This window comes from Calonectris borealis, chromosome 32, assembly GCF_964195595.1.
Source record: "Calonectris borealis chromosome 32, bCalBor7.hap1.2, whole genome shotgun sequence".
Lineage (NCBI taxonomy): Eukaryota > Metazoa > Chordata > Aves > Procellariiformes > Procellariidae > Calonectris > Calonectris borealis.
The window spans coordinates 522679-539840 of NC_134343.1; the positions used below are offsets into that span (position 1 = coordinate 522679).

Genomic DNA, 17162 nt, shown 5'->3' on the forward strand with positions numbered 1-17162 from the left:
GCAGCGTTTCCCTCAGGGAGAGCCCCCTCTCCCCCAGCCCAGCCCTAGGGTGGTCCCACAGCCTCCTGCAAGGCCGGGAGCAGCGTTTCCCTCAGGGAGAGCCCCCTCTCCCCCAGCCCAGCCCTAGGGTGGTTCCACAGCCTCCTGCAAGGCCAGGAGCAGCGTTTCCCTCAGGGAAAGCCCCCTCTCCCCCAGCCCCACTCTACTCCCCAGCCCTCCCAGCCTGCGGGCAGGGTCTCAGCAGCCCTCCTCTGCTTCAGAAGGCAAGGGCACGCCTTGCGTTTGCAAGGGGAATCGTGATACTTCTGTTTTCTTCTTTGATAAGGTACGGCTGATACAGGGCCGGTACCCCAGTTGCGGTACTGGTTAGGGTTTGGTGAGTAACATCAAATCGTATTTAATTTTTCCTTTTTACATTTTGTTCAGGAGGCTCGTTGTCGTCACGCCCTCGAGTTTTGCTCTATTTGGAAACGAGACCGCCTTTAACTGGCCGTAAGGTCAGCGGCGGGCATGGACCAGTACCCTTTCGGCGACGAGAACGCGGTTCATTTGGAGATGCATCTCCTCGGATTTTCCGAAAGCCAGGGGTTGGTCTGTAGCGAGGCTCTCGCCCACGATTTGTACCTCAACACGAAAGACGTGATGTACGCGGGGCTGAGCGGCTTGGACGTGGTGCCTGGCCTTCCAGCCGCGGATGCGGGCAGCGATGCGCTGGAGGCCGATTTAAACGCGCTCGCTCTGTACCCGGCGAAGGACTGCGACTCTCTTCAGCTCCTTGATGAGTCTGACTCGCGGCCCTCGCAGCACGGTGAGTGCGCCGGACTCTGCGTTCTCCGTTATTTTGAAGGGTGTCTTGCAGATCAAGGCAGCCGGAGTTATTTAGTAGTTTTATATTGGTGGTGGAGTCCGTTACGTGGGAATATTTTGGGGGTAAAGAGGTGGATATGTGGTTTTTTTTTTAATCAGTAAGCACTTCGAAAATTTCTTGTTGCCTTTTACCTGTAAAACGACATTCAAATTGATAAGGTTGTAGAAGATGACAATAGTTGTAACACCTCTCTGACAGGAATTTCACTTTTGTCCTATTTTCTTAAAATTATACCCTAGACAGGAATATGCTTTTTGTTTCCGAGAATCCTTGCAACCTCCTCTCCAGCTGGAAACGGAAAACGCGAAAGCATTAAAATGATGGATTTGCTAAATAAGTTGCAAACATCTATATTACTGGCTTTCCCTGAAGCGGAGAAGAGACATTCTGTGTAATTCTTTCTGCGTTTCAAATTCTCTGTGAAATGGATTAAGCAGAATGGGCTTTTTCTAGCTCCGCTGCTGGAAGGAGAGCGCCTTTAGTAAAACGCTCTTCTGGAAGGAATGGATAACTTAATTGCTAATGCGTATAAAAGCGCGCCCTGTTTGGGTGGCTTGAAAACAAAACAAATGAAAATCCGTAACGAGCAGCGCTCGAGTAAGAAAACGAGACTTTCTGCTAACAGTTGGGGACTGCCTTTCTACTGATTCGCCAATTAATAACTGCTCGGAACGGCTCATTCCTAACTCATGGGCGGGGAACCTTGAATTGTCTCCCAAAGCCCAATCCAGCGGGAAGTGCCTGGGTCATCACCTCGTCACATTGCTGTAGGTAAAATACCGTGAACGCAGCGCTTTGGAGTTGCCTCATTCTCTCCCCCTTTTCCTCAGGAAAGAGGGGAAAATGGTAAAATCCGTTACAACGAGGTCCAAAATGGCGAAGGCTGTAACTCGTGTGAGGGTGGGACGTGGGTTTAGGGGTTTGGGGAGACCCCAGAAAGAAAGCAGCTCCAGAGCTGCAAATCGTAAGAGGTTTGTGGGACTTTTGTACTCGTTTTTGTGCAGATACTCAGTCGTCACAGCCCACGGGCCAGAGCCCTCCAACAGCAACGTTATAAAAAGAGGCGTTTTTATTAGTGCTAAAGCGAGAAGCGTGTCATCGCAAGAGTAACCTGAGGATATCGCTTTCTCCCTCCCTTCAGAGCCGGCGCTTCCCACGCCGACGGGACCGGAGGAGGCTGGAGGAGGAGGAGGCGGATCTGCGGGGAGAGGAAGGCTTCCCCTCGGCTCTCCTCGGACCTCGCTGCCGGGCTGCAGCCGCTGCGGGAAGGTGTTCGGCAGCGCCAGCGCGCTCAGCAAACACTGCCTGACTCACAGCCAGAAGCGGGAGCACGTCTGTGCCATCTGCAGCAAGGCCTTTAAACGGTCGGACCACCTGTACGTACGCCGCCAAAAACGCGTGGAGTTGCTGCGGCCCCGTTTACCCTTAAGATTGGCTTCTGCAGTACTTTATTTCCCAGTTTCAGAAGTGGGAGCCTTTGTCGTGTTTTCAGGCTAGCAAATGCCGTGAAGTTAGGTTACAAAACTTCCCTAGCCGATGGAAAATAGCTTTGAGTTTTCCAGAGCGGGCTGGTGCAGGAAAAGCCTCAAAAGTATGTATTTCTGTCCAGCTGCAGAAAAATCTGTAATACTGAGCCCCACAACAGCAGCGAGTCTTTCTTTTTTCCCCTCTCGATGACTGGTGTGGGGGAGATGGTGTGGAAGGTGTTGGTCTGGTTTTTGGCAGCCGCTGGTTTAGGAACCGTGGCAAAATTTTGCTTATCGATGCAACCGTGGGCTTGAATCCTACGCTTCCCGGGGCTGTAAAGCTTTTATTACTAATTCTGAAAAGCTCTGGAAACACCAGCAGATTATTGGAGGTCTGGTTTTTGGTGGTGGTGGTCCGGGGCTAAGTAAAACACTGTTTTTGTGTCAGACCGGAGCGGTTGCCAACAAACCTTTTCCGTCCTAAAATGTGCCTTTGTGAAGTGACAGTCTGCAGTTTTACGCTCAGTTTCCCATTGGTTTAGGTAACGTGCCTGCCTAATTTTTTCTCTCCCTCTACCAATTTCCGCTCTACCTTTTTTTACCCTAAACCAAAAGAGAACCGTAAGCAGCCTTTAGCTTGTGCTGACCGGCATCGCTGCGCGCGCTCGCCGATAGAACTTGGGTTGAGATCCCTTTTGAGCTGTGTTCCCACTTCCTTCATCCTTGCCGAGCGCAGGGGCTGAGAGGCTGGAGAGATCCTCCTGGATTTGGGGCGAGTTTCCGATCCCTTGAGTGGTGTTTCTGGAGAGACGCCAGCGATGGTGATAGAGCAAGCGGGATTTTTCTGCGTCCCAGCGGGAAGAGCAGTTGGAGGGGACTTTAGTGAACCCCTTCCGAATAGAGGCCAAATTCTGCTTTTTTGCACCATCTGTGCCTTGAGTAGAACCGTACTAAATAAAAGGAGCGCAAGAGCTGCAGTAGCTTAGGTGCAAAATGACTTCCTTTTTCAGCTGGAAAGGCTAATACGCAATGTTTTCTTCTCTTGATCACCGCAGGAGCGGGCACATGTTGACGCATCAGAAAATAAAACCTTTCGTGTGCCCGGAACGAGACTGCGACAAGAGTTACTGCGATCACCGTTCGCTGCGCCGGCATTACGAACTGCAGCACAGCTTGTGCGGCTTGAAGGAGGCTCCGAAGGAAGGTGCCAGGGAGGAATCCCCGCTTCTTCCCGCTCCGTATATCCAAGGCAGCGGGAAATCGGTGGACAGACTGGCTGCGTGCTCCGAGTCGGGCTCTTTCCCGCCCAAAAGAGACCTGCTGAGGTGCGTTGTGAACAGCTTTGCGCATCAGAAGCTTCCCTTGGCTGCCTTGCCCTCCGCAGAGCACGCCGGTGCTGCCTTGACAGATTCCTCCCCAGCAAGCCGGGCCTCTTGCCTCGCATCTAACCGCAGCGGACTTTCGGAGGCTGCAGGGGACAATATATCAAAGGATCGCCTCTCTTGCCGAACGCAGCGGCACGCCGTGATAAATCCCGGCAACGTGTCTGCGATTGCGCCGGGTGAGAGCGTAGTTACCAATCTGACCGGTAGGTCTTTTATTTCCGAAGCCCAGCTCCCCTCGGAGCCCGCGGGGCTGCAGTGTTGTCCCAACAGCGCCCTGCCGCCTTTTCCCGTGTTCAGAGGGCAGAAGCTGTCTGCAAACCAGTCGAGCGGTGACTTTCAGTGGATGAGAAACGTGCCGGTTTGTGCTAAACCCCAAAGGAACAGCGTCTGCCTTGCTCGCAAGCCGCCTGTCGCAGCGCAGGGTGTTTCGGAGGGGTTAGCCGGCCCTTCCTCCCTGTTCTCAGCCGCGTACGAGCGTCCGGACGCTTTGTCTTTCCCCGTTGCGCCTTTTAAAGCCGAAGAGGACGCGCCGAGCGAGCCGCCCCTCGGTTGTTTTGAGGAAGCCTTTCCATCGGCGAGCACCCACGACTCCCACCCGTGGGAGAACGGCGGGGAGCTGAGTTTTCCGGAGGTTCAGCAGCGCGGTGCGCTGCGGGGCGAGACCGGGCAGCTCTTCCCGAAACCCCAGGAGCCTGCTGCGTGCCCGGAGCCGCTGCAGGTGCAGCAGCATCTCTTCCAGGTGATCGCCAAGTCGCAGCCGGTCCTGGCTCCGTCCCCGCTGCTGGCTCCCGAGGCCAAGCACCTGCCAGCAAGCCCCCTCGCAGCGGGGTTTCAGCAGCCGCCCCCCTCGGCTCCCCAGTTTCTGCCGCCGGCGGAGCACGAAGGACCTTCCGTGTACCTCCAAACGACCGTACCCCAGCTCCAGGGCGTTTCGTCAGACGGGGAGCAACAAGGACCGCAGGCAGCCCCTGCTTTTCAGCCCCCCGTGAAAGAATACGCGGGATTAAGAGACTCCTCTCTTCCTAGCCAGCTCCAGTATGGAATGCACGGAAGTGCCGTGGGAAGCCACTCTTCTGGGAGGTCGAATCAGCCAGAAAACGAGGCTTCTGCCTTTAAAAAGAAGAGTAAAGACCATAGCACAGAGGCAGGCGGGAAAGCGCCGGCGGGTGCTGGCCGGTCTTGGCGTCTGCCTGCCGTCCGCAGGGAGAGGCTGACATTCGGCCTGAGCTGCGCGGCTCCCCCGAGCCAGGTGGCCATGGCCTCCTTCTCCTCGGCTCCGGCGGCCGGGGGGACGCGCAGGCTGACCATTTTCAACAGGATTCAAGTACGTCAGCGTGCTCTGTCTTCGCTTCTAGCGGTCTGTTATCCGAGTTTGGGTCTCGGAGCCGTTTACTGTCTTCCTGCGCGCTTTCAAGTGCTTTTTATTAGCTCTAGATTCGCCGGTGACAGTACTTGGCGCTTACATGGCACTTTACACATCCAGAGCGCTCTGAAAACCATTAACTAATTAATCCAGTGCCAAAGGTTTAGAAATAATTTGACGAGATCAAATCTTGGGATATTTAGTAATGTGATACATAACCTTTCACCTGGCTTCTCGTTGGGCTTGCGCGCAGGTCAGCGATAACGAAAAGCTGCAAACGCCTGAGCGCTCAGCGAGCTCGGTGCCCGTGGAACGGGAACCGCTTTCTCGTGTGGAAATAATTGGTGTCTCCTTGTCCGTGGGAGGGCAGGGAGATCAAGAGTCAACCTAAACGAACTTCTCACCTTTAGAGATTAGCCTCTGGAGGTCAAAGTCGAAATGTGTTAATTGAGGGTAGTCGTGGAAGCTTGCGTTACGGATAAATGCGCTGCCGCTGTTTTGGGGACGAAATAGCTCGGAGGTTTGGGGTTGGTTTAAGTGCTTTTTTGGTTGTTAGTTGGAAGTCAGGCTCGCACGCAGACGTGAAGACATCTTGCCCTGTCCCGAGGGGCTTGCTGCTGCCTCAGGCATCGGGCCACGGGGCCTGGCAGCCCTCGGGACAGGGAATTTCCCACGCGCGGAGGTTAAACCCGGGCTGCGTTGCTCCTGTTTCCTTTCTGGCTCCTCGAAAAGGCACGGGAACCGCGCCTGGCCGAGGGATCGGAGCGTGGCCGCCCCTGCGTACGGCTTGCGATGGGAATAACGCGGTCTGATATCCGCGTTGTGTGAACGGGGGTTCCTGTTTGCACGTGCGCTTACAGCGTGCGCCCATGTGTCAAAGTGTTACGAGGAGTATTTATTAATGACTGTGAAGATGTATGAGATCGGTTAATGAGCGTCGCTTTGCTGCGCGAGTGCAAAGTGTTACTTTCACGGAGAAAACAGCTCAGACGTTCCGTTTCTTTTTTTAAAGACAGAATGACTATATTTTAAAGCTTTACTTGCAGGCAGAATAACATCTGCTTTCGATTATTGTTTCTTTAACTGCAGGGTGGAAATATCTACAGCCTCACTAACGCAGCGAAGGAAGAAAACTTGTCGGCGGGGTGGTAAGCAGGTGGCACCGAAGTTTTGCGGGTGGTGTTTGTTTTCTAGAGCGCGTTTTAGCACCTAGTCAGGCGCATTTCTTTTCCCTCGGGGCTGAGGTTTAACGTAGCCTTTCTGTTTGGCTAGCTTTAGTTTGTGCTAATTAATAGGTGTTTAAATTAGAACCACGAGACTTTCAACCTAATTTCTAACTCGCAATCGTAAAAATCCGTGCAGCGACTGAAGCGTGACAGGGAGGTAACTTGAGTGAAACGTTAAGACTATTAAGGAATGTCATAAGGAATGACCAGGCTTGTTCTTTTCACACGTTACCGCAATAAAAGACCAAAAGTTCCCCGTGGAAGTAAAGAAATGGAAATCTAGAATAACGTTAAGGGATTCACCTCGTCGAAGGCTTCCCAGTGACTGGGGAGGGGTGTGGGCTTCACTCTCCATCTCATTCCTGGTGAGCAGTCTGCCTGTGAAGAGTATTATTGCATTATAATCGTGGAGGCAGGCCCTGAATTTAGGGTTTAAAAGCGATGAGCTAATTTTATGGTTAATTATGTTTTTTAGAGTGAGTTTGTGACTCAGTTCTCTCTGCTGCAGAAAAATAAACATGCTTCCCTCTTCTTTGGTAATTGCCACTTTCCTTTGCTGCAGGGGCTGCACGCCTCTGGTGTTTTCCCTGTAAGTAAATCGTGGCTCTGCCACCTCACTGCCCGGGCTAGGCAGCTTGCCGTTTACCGAGCGAGAAAGCAAGCTGCTCCCTGGAAAAAAGAGATTTTTATAATCTACGTCCTTCCGAGCAGCAGTGCAGTGCCTTTCCTGCAGTGTTGCGAGCCGTCGCAGGTAAGGGAGCTGCTGTCTCATTAAGAAAAAAGAATTTAATCACTCTTTGGCAACAAACGAAAGTCGTGGTTTCCTGGTGAGCTCCGTGAAAATAGTGACCTGGTCCAGCCGGCCTTGGTCCTCTGTTTCCATGTGGGAAGAGGTTCCGAGGATTCGCCGGGCTATAGGAGCGGCGAGGCAGTCGGTATGGGGAAGCTTTCACTCCGTTTGCTTTCTTCGTCAGGCGGGTAGAGAAATCGATCCGCAGGACTTCCGACATCACCTTTCCCAAACGCTGAATTCACAGGGGGGAGTTATCCAAAAACGATACGTTTTTCCGCTCCCGAAATGGGATCTTTCAGAAATCCCACGGGGTACGAAATGCGTGGTATTGAAAGAAAACGCTTCTGGAGTTTTTTAACGCAAGCCATTCTTTTTTGGTGGCACAGTTAAAAAGCCATGTATCTAACTTTGAAAACAATACTCGTGCGTATCTGTTAATAGGTACAATTCCTGTAACCGCCCAAAAGAGCAGCTGTCTTAACCGCATCTCTTATTTAAAGCTGTGTCTTTATCATGCTGTGGTTGATGTCCCACCAGGGATTTTTCTCTAGTTAACATCTTTTGCTGCTAAATGAACTGCAGAGATTTCCCAAGTAGACGTGAAATGAGCTCTACGGCAGGAAATGCAAGCGTGGATCTAATGTTGATAGTGATTAAATTATTTTTTTTTAAAAGTGGTTCAACTTTATAATGTTAATTTTCCATTCCTTTATCTCCATTTTTTTCACTTAGCAATAAGACCGGTGCTGCTCCTGCTGATGGCAGTAACTGTGAAAGCGGCTTTTTCCGCAAGAGCTGCGGTCAGCTGTTTTATACCGAGAACGGTCTGGAGAGCCACGGGTGTTTTCGTGGTGAACAATGGCATTCACCGCAAAGGAAGGAGGAACAGCAGGTAAAGGGAAACTGGATCCTTCGGGGCTTATGATTTAACAGGAATTTGAATTAAGGTCATGAGGATTCTTTAAAACCTGCCTGTAGTGTCTGGAGATAAAAGCTGTGGAGTAACTTACCCTTTCTCCTGAAAATTCAGGTGAGTACAAGAGCGGGATCCAGAATCACGGTGCTGTGGAAGCCCTTCGGGTGCTTGTTCCGTAGCGGATGTTCTTGACTAATTGTACTATTTTGAAAGCTGCCGCTGTTTCCAGCAGTGTTCCTTACCCTACAGCTGCGAAGCGCGGGTGAAAAGCGTAAGCCTGATAGGGTGAACCTGGGAGCTCAGTTTTGTAAAAAGAATAAGGAATTGGTGCGATAAGGACTCCTGTTCTGGGCTCTCGCTAAATTACGTTGTGCTTAGAGAAACTGTCTGGGCGTAGCAGCTTGTTTTATGTAATGGAGAAACAATTCAGAAGTGAGAGAACAGTTCGCAAAGCGCTTTGACGTCCTGAGAGGATGCCAGAAGATACACCTCGTACCCTTGTTTGTGTTTGCGGTAAGGTGCGCGATGCGGGAGACGTAAACGCTCAGAAACTGTCGCTCGAGGCAGCCGGAGGCGGAAACTGTCCCTCAAAACCCGAGATGCCTTTGGAGGACGTAACAGTGGCTCCTCTGGTGATTCCTGTCTCGGTACCTGTGACGGCTACGAACTCGCGAGCCGGGAACGAGGTGGGTGGCGATGGCGTTCCGCGCGTATTTTAATGATTTAGCGATAACGCCTTAGTTAGCCGACTTGGCTGGAGTCGCTTCTTTGAGCCAACTGGTCACCAGTGTGCGAGTTTCACTGGCTTAGCCAGCAGCTTAGCGTTATGGCTCCCTTAAATCCCCCAAATTATATTCAGATAACACTGCAGTAACGGACTTGGTGGTAATTACTACAGTGATGGACTTGGTAAAGGTTCCAGGCTCCCTCTGAGTAATTTATTGGAAATATGTAACCCATTAATCCCCTTGGGTTGCGTGACAATAGAAGAGTGTGTATGCAGGACAGCTACTTGGCATTAAAGCCTAGGAAAATAGTTGGAATTTCATTAGGCAATTTAAAGAATTGCAAGACGATTTCAGAATTTACTTTTTTTCCTTTCAGCGCTCTCTCTGACTACAAAAAAGCTCGCCGGGGGTTCTTTTCAACAGCTCTCGTTCTCACGAGTGTGTCTGTTGGCTTCCCCAGAGTGAGGGCTAGAGCAGAGGGTCCTCTGACTGCGCTCCTCACACCAGTTTGGGGATTTGGTGTTCAGTATTGAGCTCAGAATAATAAATCATGACTCCGAGAGTCTAGAGGAAACCCAGATAAAAATCAAGCTTTCTCCTGTATGTTTTCAAGTGCCTTGAACTTGTTCCGCTGCTTTTCTCTGATAAACAGGGATTTGACGGTTGATTTAGAATTTTTTTGTCCAGGTTACTGAAAAGGAAAGCCCGGATGGGAAGGACCTCAAAGAAAGCTTGCACCAGAAAAAGCGAAAGAGGCAAAAGCGGCCAAAATCCCTTTTTATCCCACCTCCGCCGGCCCCTGAAGCCCAACCGGGGATGGGAGGATGTTACCAGAGTAACCTTCGTTCGCCCGTCTTGCTGGTGGATCATCTGCTGAGAGACTTGTTCCAGTGCTCTCCGTACACGCCGCCTCCCATGCTCAGCCCCGTACGGGAAGGATCGGGCCTCTATTTCAGCACTCTCTGCTCTTCCCCTGCTAACGCTGATCCCAGCCAGCTGTTCAGTGCTGTATTAGGTAATAAAATCCTAATGCCCGCACTTGACAGATAATAGAACCGGAAGGGAATCCAGCTGGCTATCGTACAGGCTTACAGAAACAGAAAACTGACCCGCGGTCATTTTCTCTGTTGTAAATTCAAACGGTATCCACCTTCCTATAGGATAAATTACTGCATCGTATGCAGGCCGGTGGGAATATGGACGTTTACGTTTAGCAGCTTAAGTCACTCGTGAACTGATTTTATTGTACCAGTTTGCGGTAAAAATTTATCTTAATGTGAGTATTAAAAAGATGTGGTGGTTCCACCCAAACAATCCTGCCGTAAAACTGCCGCACCTGCGTGTCGGAGGCAGCAGCCCAGCGAAAGGGTTTTTTCCTCTGGGCTGGGCTTTTGCTCACTGGTTTGTCATCTGTAGTTATTCAGAGACCGCAGCCGAGTTAAAGCGTTGTGCCTACAAATATGGGCAGGCCCCGGCTCCGCTCGTGCCTTCCAAAGAAGGCTTTAAAAAATAGAAATACGTGATTTCTACTTCGAGGTTTCTGGTGAGGAACAGGGGATGTAAACAGCCTGGCAGGGTTTTTGCTCCGATAGTGGCTTTCACCACCCAAAAGCACAGAACTGCTCGATCCCTGCGCGGCTGACTTCTGACCCGTGGTCAGATGCAGCTGTGGAATTGTATCCGCATGGTCCATCTCGAGAGCTTCCGAGTGAAAAAGTGAGCAATTTCACTGAAACGAGGGAAATTCCGAGAGGATAGTTAGTGGTTTGCGACGATGAGGATGTGAAGTAAGGCGAAAGGACGGGCTCGGCAGAATGATTTTTATCTTGAGCATTTTTATATCTTTCAGGCAGAATGGACAGGGACTTTGGATTTTGTCTGATGAAGGATAACACCAAAATCAGCATTCAGCCGTGAGTTATGGCATAGCGATCAGAATAGTAGCAAACACTCGGAAAACGGGCGATGAGGAGTTTAGGGAGTCAGCCCGTGGCTGGTGCAAGCGCGCGGGCTGCGCAGGCCTTGGAAGTTGACATTGACCTTCTCCCTCCCGCGATCGCGTGGCCGGTTCGCTGTCCTGCACCGCTGGTGAGATTAATAGCGGTTTTTTTTGGCCAGGTGATACCACGTGCTGGCCAGAATGAAGTTGCAACAAAATGCCCGCTGCTACCCCAGTGAAGTACTGGTTTTGTTTACTGGTTACGCTGATGTCATAAAGGTGCCCGCTTCCCTCGTTCTGCACGACGCTCAGACGTCCCTTGTCGTCCGTGGTCGCAGCCTTCTCTCTTTGCTGCTCCCTGCGAGTCTCAGAGTGAACCTCACAAATTCTGTGAGGTTTTGAGGAAGGGAGAGCAAAACCTCACAAATTCTGTGAGGTTTTGAGGAAGGGAGAGCAAACTTTCTTGATTGAGGACAAAAGGATTCCAGGGATAGGACGATGAGGCCGTTAGTATTAAAAAGTGGCTGTGAGCGTTGTTGGAGAGAGGAGGAGAGCTAGTCATGCTTTGCTGGGAAATACGAGTCGTATACGTACCGTATTTGTGACAGCCGAGCCTTGCTCGTCACACATCCCCTCTTTCTAAGCGCGTGTCTACGTATCTGCGTGCTGTCGCGACGTATCTCTTCGCGACTTGCCTCCCTCACCTCCTCGTTCTTCTTACTTTAGACGCATCAACGTTGGGAGTCGATTTCAGGCAGAGATACCAAACCTCCGGGATAGATCCCATGCGGAACAGGATGAAGAGGGAGCATCGTTGGTGTGGAAGCCCTGGGGAGATATTGCAACTAACCAGGAAACGCAAGACAAAGGTTTCTTTAACGCTTTTCTTCCAAGGCCACCCCCGAGATAGTAGGGTTCAAAAACTCCGCGTTTTCACAGCAGCTTTTTGTACGTTCGGATTTTCTCCCTTCTTTTCTCGACCACCTTCCCCCGTGGTAGCATTAGCGGGAAGGAGATGGCTCAGTTCTGGTGGAACAGTGAAGAAATAATAACTTACGCTCTCGGTAGCGTCTTCCATGAGAAATGGTCGGGGGCGTTTGTGTCTGTCCCACCTCGTCCGCAGCGACCTTGGAAGAGGGGAGATTTGTCTCTGGAGTTATCGGTACCAAAGCTGCTCTTCAGGTAGAGACAGCGATACCCGGGTCGTTGGGACACCTGAGGTTTTTTCTGTGCCTTTTCTTGGTCCCCAGTCTGCCTCTGCCACTTGTTCTCTTCTCCCTCTGTCTCCTATCGCACCTTTTCCCCTTTTTTGACAGAAACTGACTTTCTGTTGGTTTCCGTTGCATTTGCAGTAACGGAACTGCTCAACATGGCCTGCTCCAGCGCCATGCCGGGGGGAGGGACGAACCTCGAGCTGGCCTTGCACTGTCTGCACGAAGCACAAGGCAACGTTCTGGTAAGAAGCAGCTATTTGGTCGTAATTAGTAAGGGGCTAGGACAGCCTTCGTCACTGGTGCGAGGTGGGAGCTGCTCCGAGTTTTCTATTCCGCGGGCTGGAATCTGGTCTCTTCGCTAAACTCGCGGAGTTCTTGCGTCCTGCCTGCTGCCGCAGTCTGCATTAACGTTTCTTGGGATTGCAGACCCTGTCCTGGCGTATAAATAAGAGCTCGTTTTGTCTCCTGTAAATTATGTGACAATTTGGAGAATACAAGTACTGCTCCCCCCAATGCTAGGAATGAAGGAATTGCCATATTAGATAAAACCCGGGGTCTGCTCTGGATAAATATCCTGTTCTTGACAATTGCAACGCCCCTGGCTGAGCAAACACCTCACCTGGTCCCGGTTAAGCCCTGAGCGGCTCTGCCTTGCTCCGTGTGCTTTGAAGACGGGATTTAACAACACCCAAATACAGCAGAGGTACGCCGCGTCTCCACGAGGAGGCTCTACGAGCACGTCTGCGGCGGCAGGGACGAGCCGAAAATGACTCCAGCGGAGAGAAATCTTCTCCTGGAGGTGGTGGCAGGTGGGGTCCCGCAGCTTGGTCCCCAGAGGTCCCCTGAGGTTCTCTTTTCTTAAAACGCTTCGGTGTGGATTGAGGAAGCCTTTCCATAAGCTCCGGTGGGCTGAGGTGATCCCAAAGCGCTGAACTAAGCAAAATCTTCCTGCGGTGGACTGAATCACCGCAGTAGGAGAATAGCTGAAAGCAAGAATTTACCTTTTTGCTCCTCCTGAGGGGGAATCTGAAGTCTTTTTATATTAAATCTTGCAGGAGGCTCTGGAGATGCTGCTTCTTGGGGCACCTCACAGGTCTGAATCCCATCCCCTGGCTAATTACCACTACGCAGGTAAACTGGAAGCAGAGCTTGTTCCTTCACTTGGGCTGCTAACAGATACTGCAGTTCCCTTTCTGTATTCGGATTTAAAGAGTTTATTTTTACGAAAAAGTGTGAAAAACAATTCGTGTTCTTTGGGGCGGGGGAAAGTAGTAGCAAAGCACTTCAGTTTTAGTCTGTTTACGGTGCTTTTTTACGCGGGGAATGCCTCGTTCTCGTGCTTCAGCCCGCCGCTTTAACGTGCGCTGCCCTGCAGTGACACCCAACGGGAGGAGCACGCTGAAACGTGGCAGTGCCAAGCGCTCGCTGCCGTACGCTCTTCCTTTCAGCCGTGCCCGCGCTTTACAGCGCGCAGGGCTTATCTGCTGGCAGTAATAGCTGCTATCGCTAATGAATTCATTGCTGTGTTTGGTAATTGCTTTCTGGAGGAGGAGAGATGTCGATGCGTGAATAATAAATTGCGCTGATTTCTCTTAGGCTGTGGGTGATCTAATAATTTGCGTGTTGCTGTTTATTACTAGGTTCGGATACTTGGACGCCTCTCGAGAAGCAGTTGTTTGAAAAGGCTTTTCACGTACACAAGAAGGATTTTTACCTGATACAGAAGCAGGTAAAGCCGTTAGACCGAGGCGGATCTGTAGGGCTGTTAGCGTTGGCACTTTTAACCCAGAAAGTTGTGTTTTGAATTGTGCGCTGGAGTCCTCTGTTTGCTTCTTAATGCTAAAAAGGCACCGGTACGAGACATTATTTGCCCTAATGTATAAAACCACGGAATATTTAATATCTCTGGTACAAAATACCAGAGATACTAAAATACCGATGAAATGCCATGCTGCCTGCCTGCCTGCAACGTACAATCCTGCCCTTCCAACGCTTCTTGACAGCCTTTTCAGAAGAGGAAGGTTTGCCTTCTGTCTGATCTCACCCGTGCGTTGCACTGCGATAACGGGAGAGAATGGGGGAAAGGAAAACTCTGCTAGATGGATTTGTTGCGTATCTGTGTCTTCAATGGTTTACGACAGTATTTCCATTATAGATTGCTTCTGGTTTTCTCACAATAGGTTCAGACTAAGACTGTATCCCAGTGCGTTGAATATTACTATATCTGGAAAAAAAAAAATAGGATTGCATACAGTCAAGCTACAGAAAAAAAGGTCAAGAGAAACAAGAATGAGGTGGAGGAGACTGGAGAAAAGGTAGAAAAACTGCTGGGGATTTGTGCGAGATGCCGCTCCTCGTGAAAATGTCTTCCGATGCTCTCTGAAAGGTGCAGCAGATGCTGCCCGGGGAGGGGTTCTGGTTTTATGCTGCTGCTGCTTTGATAAACTTATTCTGTAGAACAACTTTGAAACAACAAAGCAGTATTTCGTAGTTAGCACCATTGCTAAAACGTTACTCTTTACAGACGGTATTTGTTCTTAACGTGCTGGCACCCTTGCCGATTTCAGTAAGATAATGCCCAACTGCTTACTAACGTTAATAATTCGCCTTAAACTCGGTGATGATTTTCAGGGATATTCTGTAACATCCCATAAAAGGAACCGCTGGTGACGTGGCTCTGCGTGGGGATTGCTAAAAGGTTCCTTGCCAGTAAACAGGAGTGTGGTTCACAGAAATACTTCTTTTTTTTAATTATTTTTGTGATAGAAACTGGGTAACCGTGTAACTTTGGTGCTCAGTAATTCCACACTTTAAACCTGTTGTCTAGGAAAGTGCTATTCCGCTTAGAGCAGTATAAATAATATGTTTTTTCTTCCAAGGTCTGTGTTTGCTCCCCATCCTCTCAGTCGAATTAGAGCAGTTTTTCGGCTGTTCAGAGGAGTTCACCTGGGCAGACTTGGGCCGAGCTATTTCACTGCTGGATGTAGCGCGTCCTAATTGCCTGGGCAATTCGGAGATTTTTTTCAAGCTAGTTTTTTTACTTTAGCTACCCACCTTCCTGAAGAGAAGGAAAAATTGATCGAGGCTCTCTGGTTTACAGGCTGTTTGCAGCCCCAGGAAGAGACGCCGTTTTCTGCCGAAGGAAAGCGTGAAGATAAAGCAGAGGGGATCTAAAAAGACGGCCCGCAGCGCAGGCGGTCCGTCCTGCAGCCTGCGTGCGCCCTCGTGCCAGGCTGGAAGCGCGGGTGATCAGGCCGTATTTCCGTGCACGGAGTGTGAAAGGTAGCTGTTCATCTTCCTTCTAGAAACCTCCCGCTTTTGGCTAAAACGGATTGAAACTTTGGAAGCCGCGTGGCGGGGGGCAGAGGGGAAGCGGAGCTAAGGGCAGCTTGAGGATTACCCCAGCCCCTTCGCCTTCTTGCCGTTCTGTTTGGCTTCACCACCAACTTTCAACCCCAACCTCGAATTAAAAAAAGGAATTTATAAAAAAAAAAAAAAACCACAACCCTGTTTGTTTTCTGCCTTCCAGGGTGTTTGACAAGATAAAAGGTAGGAACGCTCACATGAAAAGCCATCGCCTGCAGGAGCAGGGAGAGCCTCTCATGAAGGTTAAGTGGCCCTTGAAGCGTCCCAAAGATGAGGCAAAGACGGAAGAAGTCCAGATGCTGGCCTCCTCCAAGGGTAACTGGGAAACTGTGCTTTCAGAGTTGCAATGAAGTTAGTTTTCTTTATTTAGAAGAACCCACGAACCTTCTCTAGCGCCGGGGCAGTGGCTGAGCGCCGAGGAGGATTAGACGACGCGAGGTTGCCCCCCACCCTTCAATCTAAGCCATCGGGAGCACAGCAGCATTGCACCAACGCTGAAAAACCACCTTGGCTTTTCCTGCCCTGGAAAAGTGCCCCGTGAAGCTGCAGAGAACGTTTGCTAAAGGATTTCTGGAAGAAAAGCCGCGACTTTGTGTGTATAGTGTGTTTTTAAAAACTTATTTGGGTTTTCTCAGTAGTTAGTGCCAATAGTTTGTGTTGAGTTTGACAGAAATAAATGTGAGGGCATCAACTGTTCCTTTCTTGTATCAACGCTGCAGCGACGTGTGTTAAATGTATGCGTGCCTGGCATTGAATTACAATTACGCGTGGTTGGGAAAATACGCGGTTACTAATGACTGTAAAACAGCTGTTGTGCAAATACTAGGTCTGCTTTCGTTTAAAGAAGACTCTTGCCTCCATTTAAAACGAAAGTTGGATGCCCTTGGCGCCTCACTATCGCTTTTGGTGGTGTTGGAAAGAAGCAGAATAGGGAAATCACTGAGAAATTGTCATCGTGTTTAATACCGGGTTTTGCCATAAGGTGATAGTCACGCACAGCATTTCAGATCTCGAATAGCCCTCTCCTGATCCAAGTAAGGGTTTTTTTTTTTAATATGCTTTCTACTTAGCTTATCACATTGGGTTCTTGAACAGCAGATGTAAAAGTTCTTGGGCTGCTCTTGCTGCTTATGCTGTAAATAATTAAAGCAAAACTCGTTACGCTTGGTTGGTGCGAACACGGCATGCTACGTGTACGTCAGCCTCGAAAGAAGAACCTGGGCGCGTGCTTCCGCAGGCCCCGTCCCTCGGTCGGTGGGCGGGGGGGGGAATTAAAGACGGATCCTTATTATTCCTAAAACTCTCTTAAAAGTTAAAGCTTGAGACCGCCAACCCGCGGAGTCTGGGGACTGCTGCAGGCTGTAACGCGCCGCCGCCTCGAAGCTCCTTCGCTTTCCAGTCCAAACCTTTCCTTCCTTCGCCGGAAAAGACGAGGTACTGGCTTTTCTCGCAGGGTCCCCGTCGGGCGAGGGACGGAGCGGGAGCTGCGCGCGACGCGGAGGGGTTTGTTTTGCCTGCGGAGAGCGCGCAGGCGCTGCAGCGGTAGAATCGGGGTGTTCGATCTGCTGTGAGTCGTCGTGGTCGTCTGGCGGAGTCAGTATTTAAAGCACCGTATCCAGTGGTGTGTTATTGCACCGATTTGTGTTTATTTGCGTAAATAATACTGCCTCGCTCGACTGCATTTGGTAGTGAAAATGGAGGGTTTGATGAGTTCGATGAATGAAATATAAATAAGGGGTCTTGTCTCCGCTGTCGTTATCCTAGGAGGGGTAAAAGGCTTTTTGTTGTTGTTGTTGTCGCCAGGCCAGAAGATTTTCATGGCTTTGTTTAATTTTTTGCTTGGCTGAATATTCACGTCCCGTACAAGCAAATCCGTATTTCAGTTCCGTTTTCTCTTT

At 50.3% G+C, this 17162-nt stretch overlaps 1 protein-coding gene across 1 annotated transcript; it reads left to right on the forward strand.

The window, feature by feature from the left end:
• Positions 1–464: 464 nt before the first annotated feature.
• Positions 465–16442, forward strand: ZNF541 (zinc finger protein 541). The gene is made up of 15 exons (XM_075134430.1): positions 465–808; positions 2010–2244; positions 3390–5043; positions 6172–6230; positions 7834–7993; positions 8536–8703; positions 9433–9760; positions 10595–10658; positions 11411–11553; positions 12037–12140; positions 12954–13029; positions 13539–13627; positions 14079–14213; positions 14999–15180; positions 15428–16442. The coding sequence occupies exons 1-15, from the start codon at positions 511–513 to the stop codon at positions 15612–15614; spliced, it is 3882 nt and encodes a 1293-aa protein (XP_074990531.1). The 5' UTR covers positions 465–510; the 3' UTR covers positions 15615–16442.
• The last annotated feature ends 720 nt before the right edge of the window (positions 16443–17162 follow it).

Bases quoted from the DNA above. Each gene is read 5' to 3' on its own strand.
- ZNF541 (XM_075134430.1), top strand. From the start codon at position 511: ATGGACCAGTACCCTTTCGGCGACGAGAACGCGGTTCATTTGGAGATG. The intron at 7,994-8,535 runs GTAAAGGGAAAC...GTTTGCGGTAAG, and splicing joins AAAGGAAGGAGGAACAGCAG to GTGCGCGATGCGGGAGACGT. The intron at 13,030-13,538 runs GTAAACTGGAAG...GTTTATTACTAG, and splicing joins GGCTAATTACCACTACGCAG to GTTCGGATACTTGGACGCCT.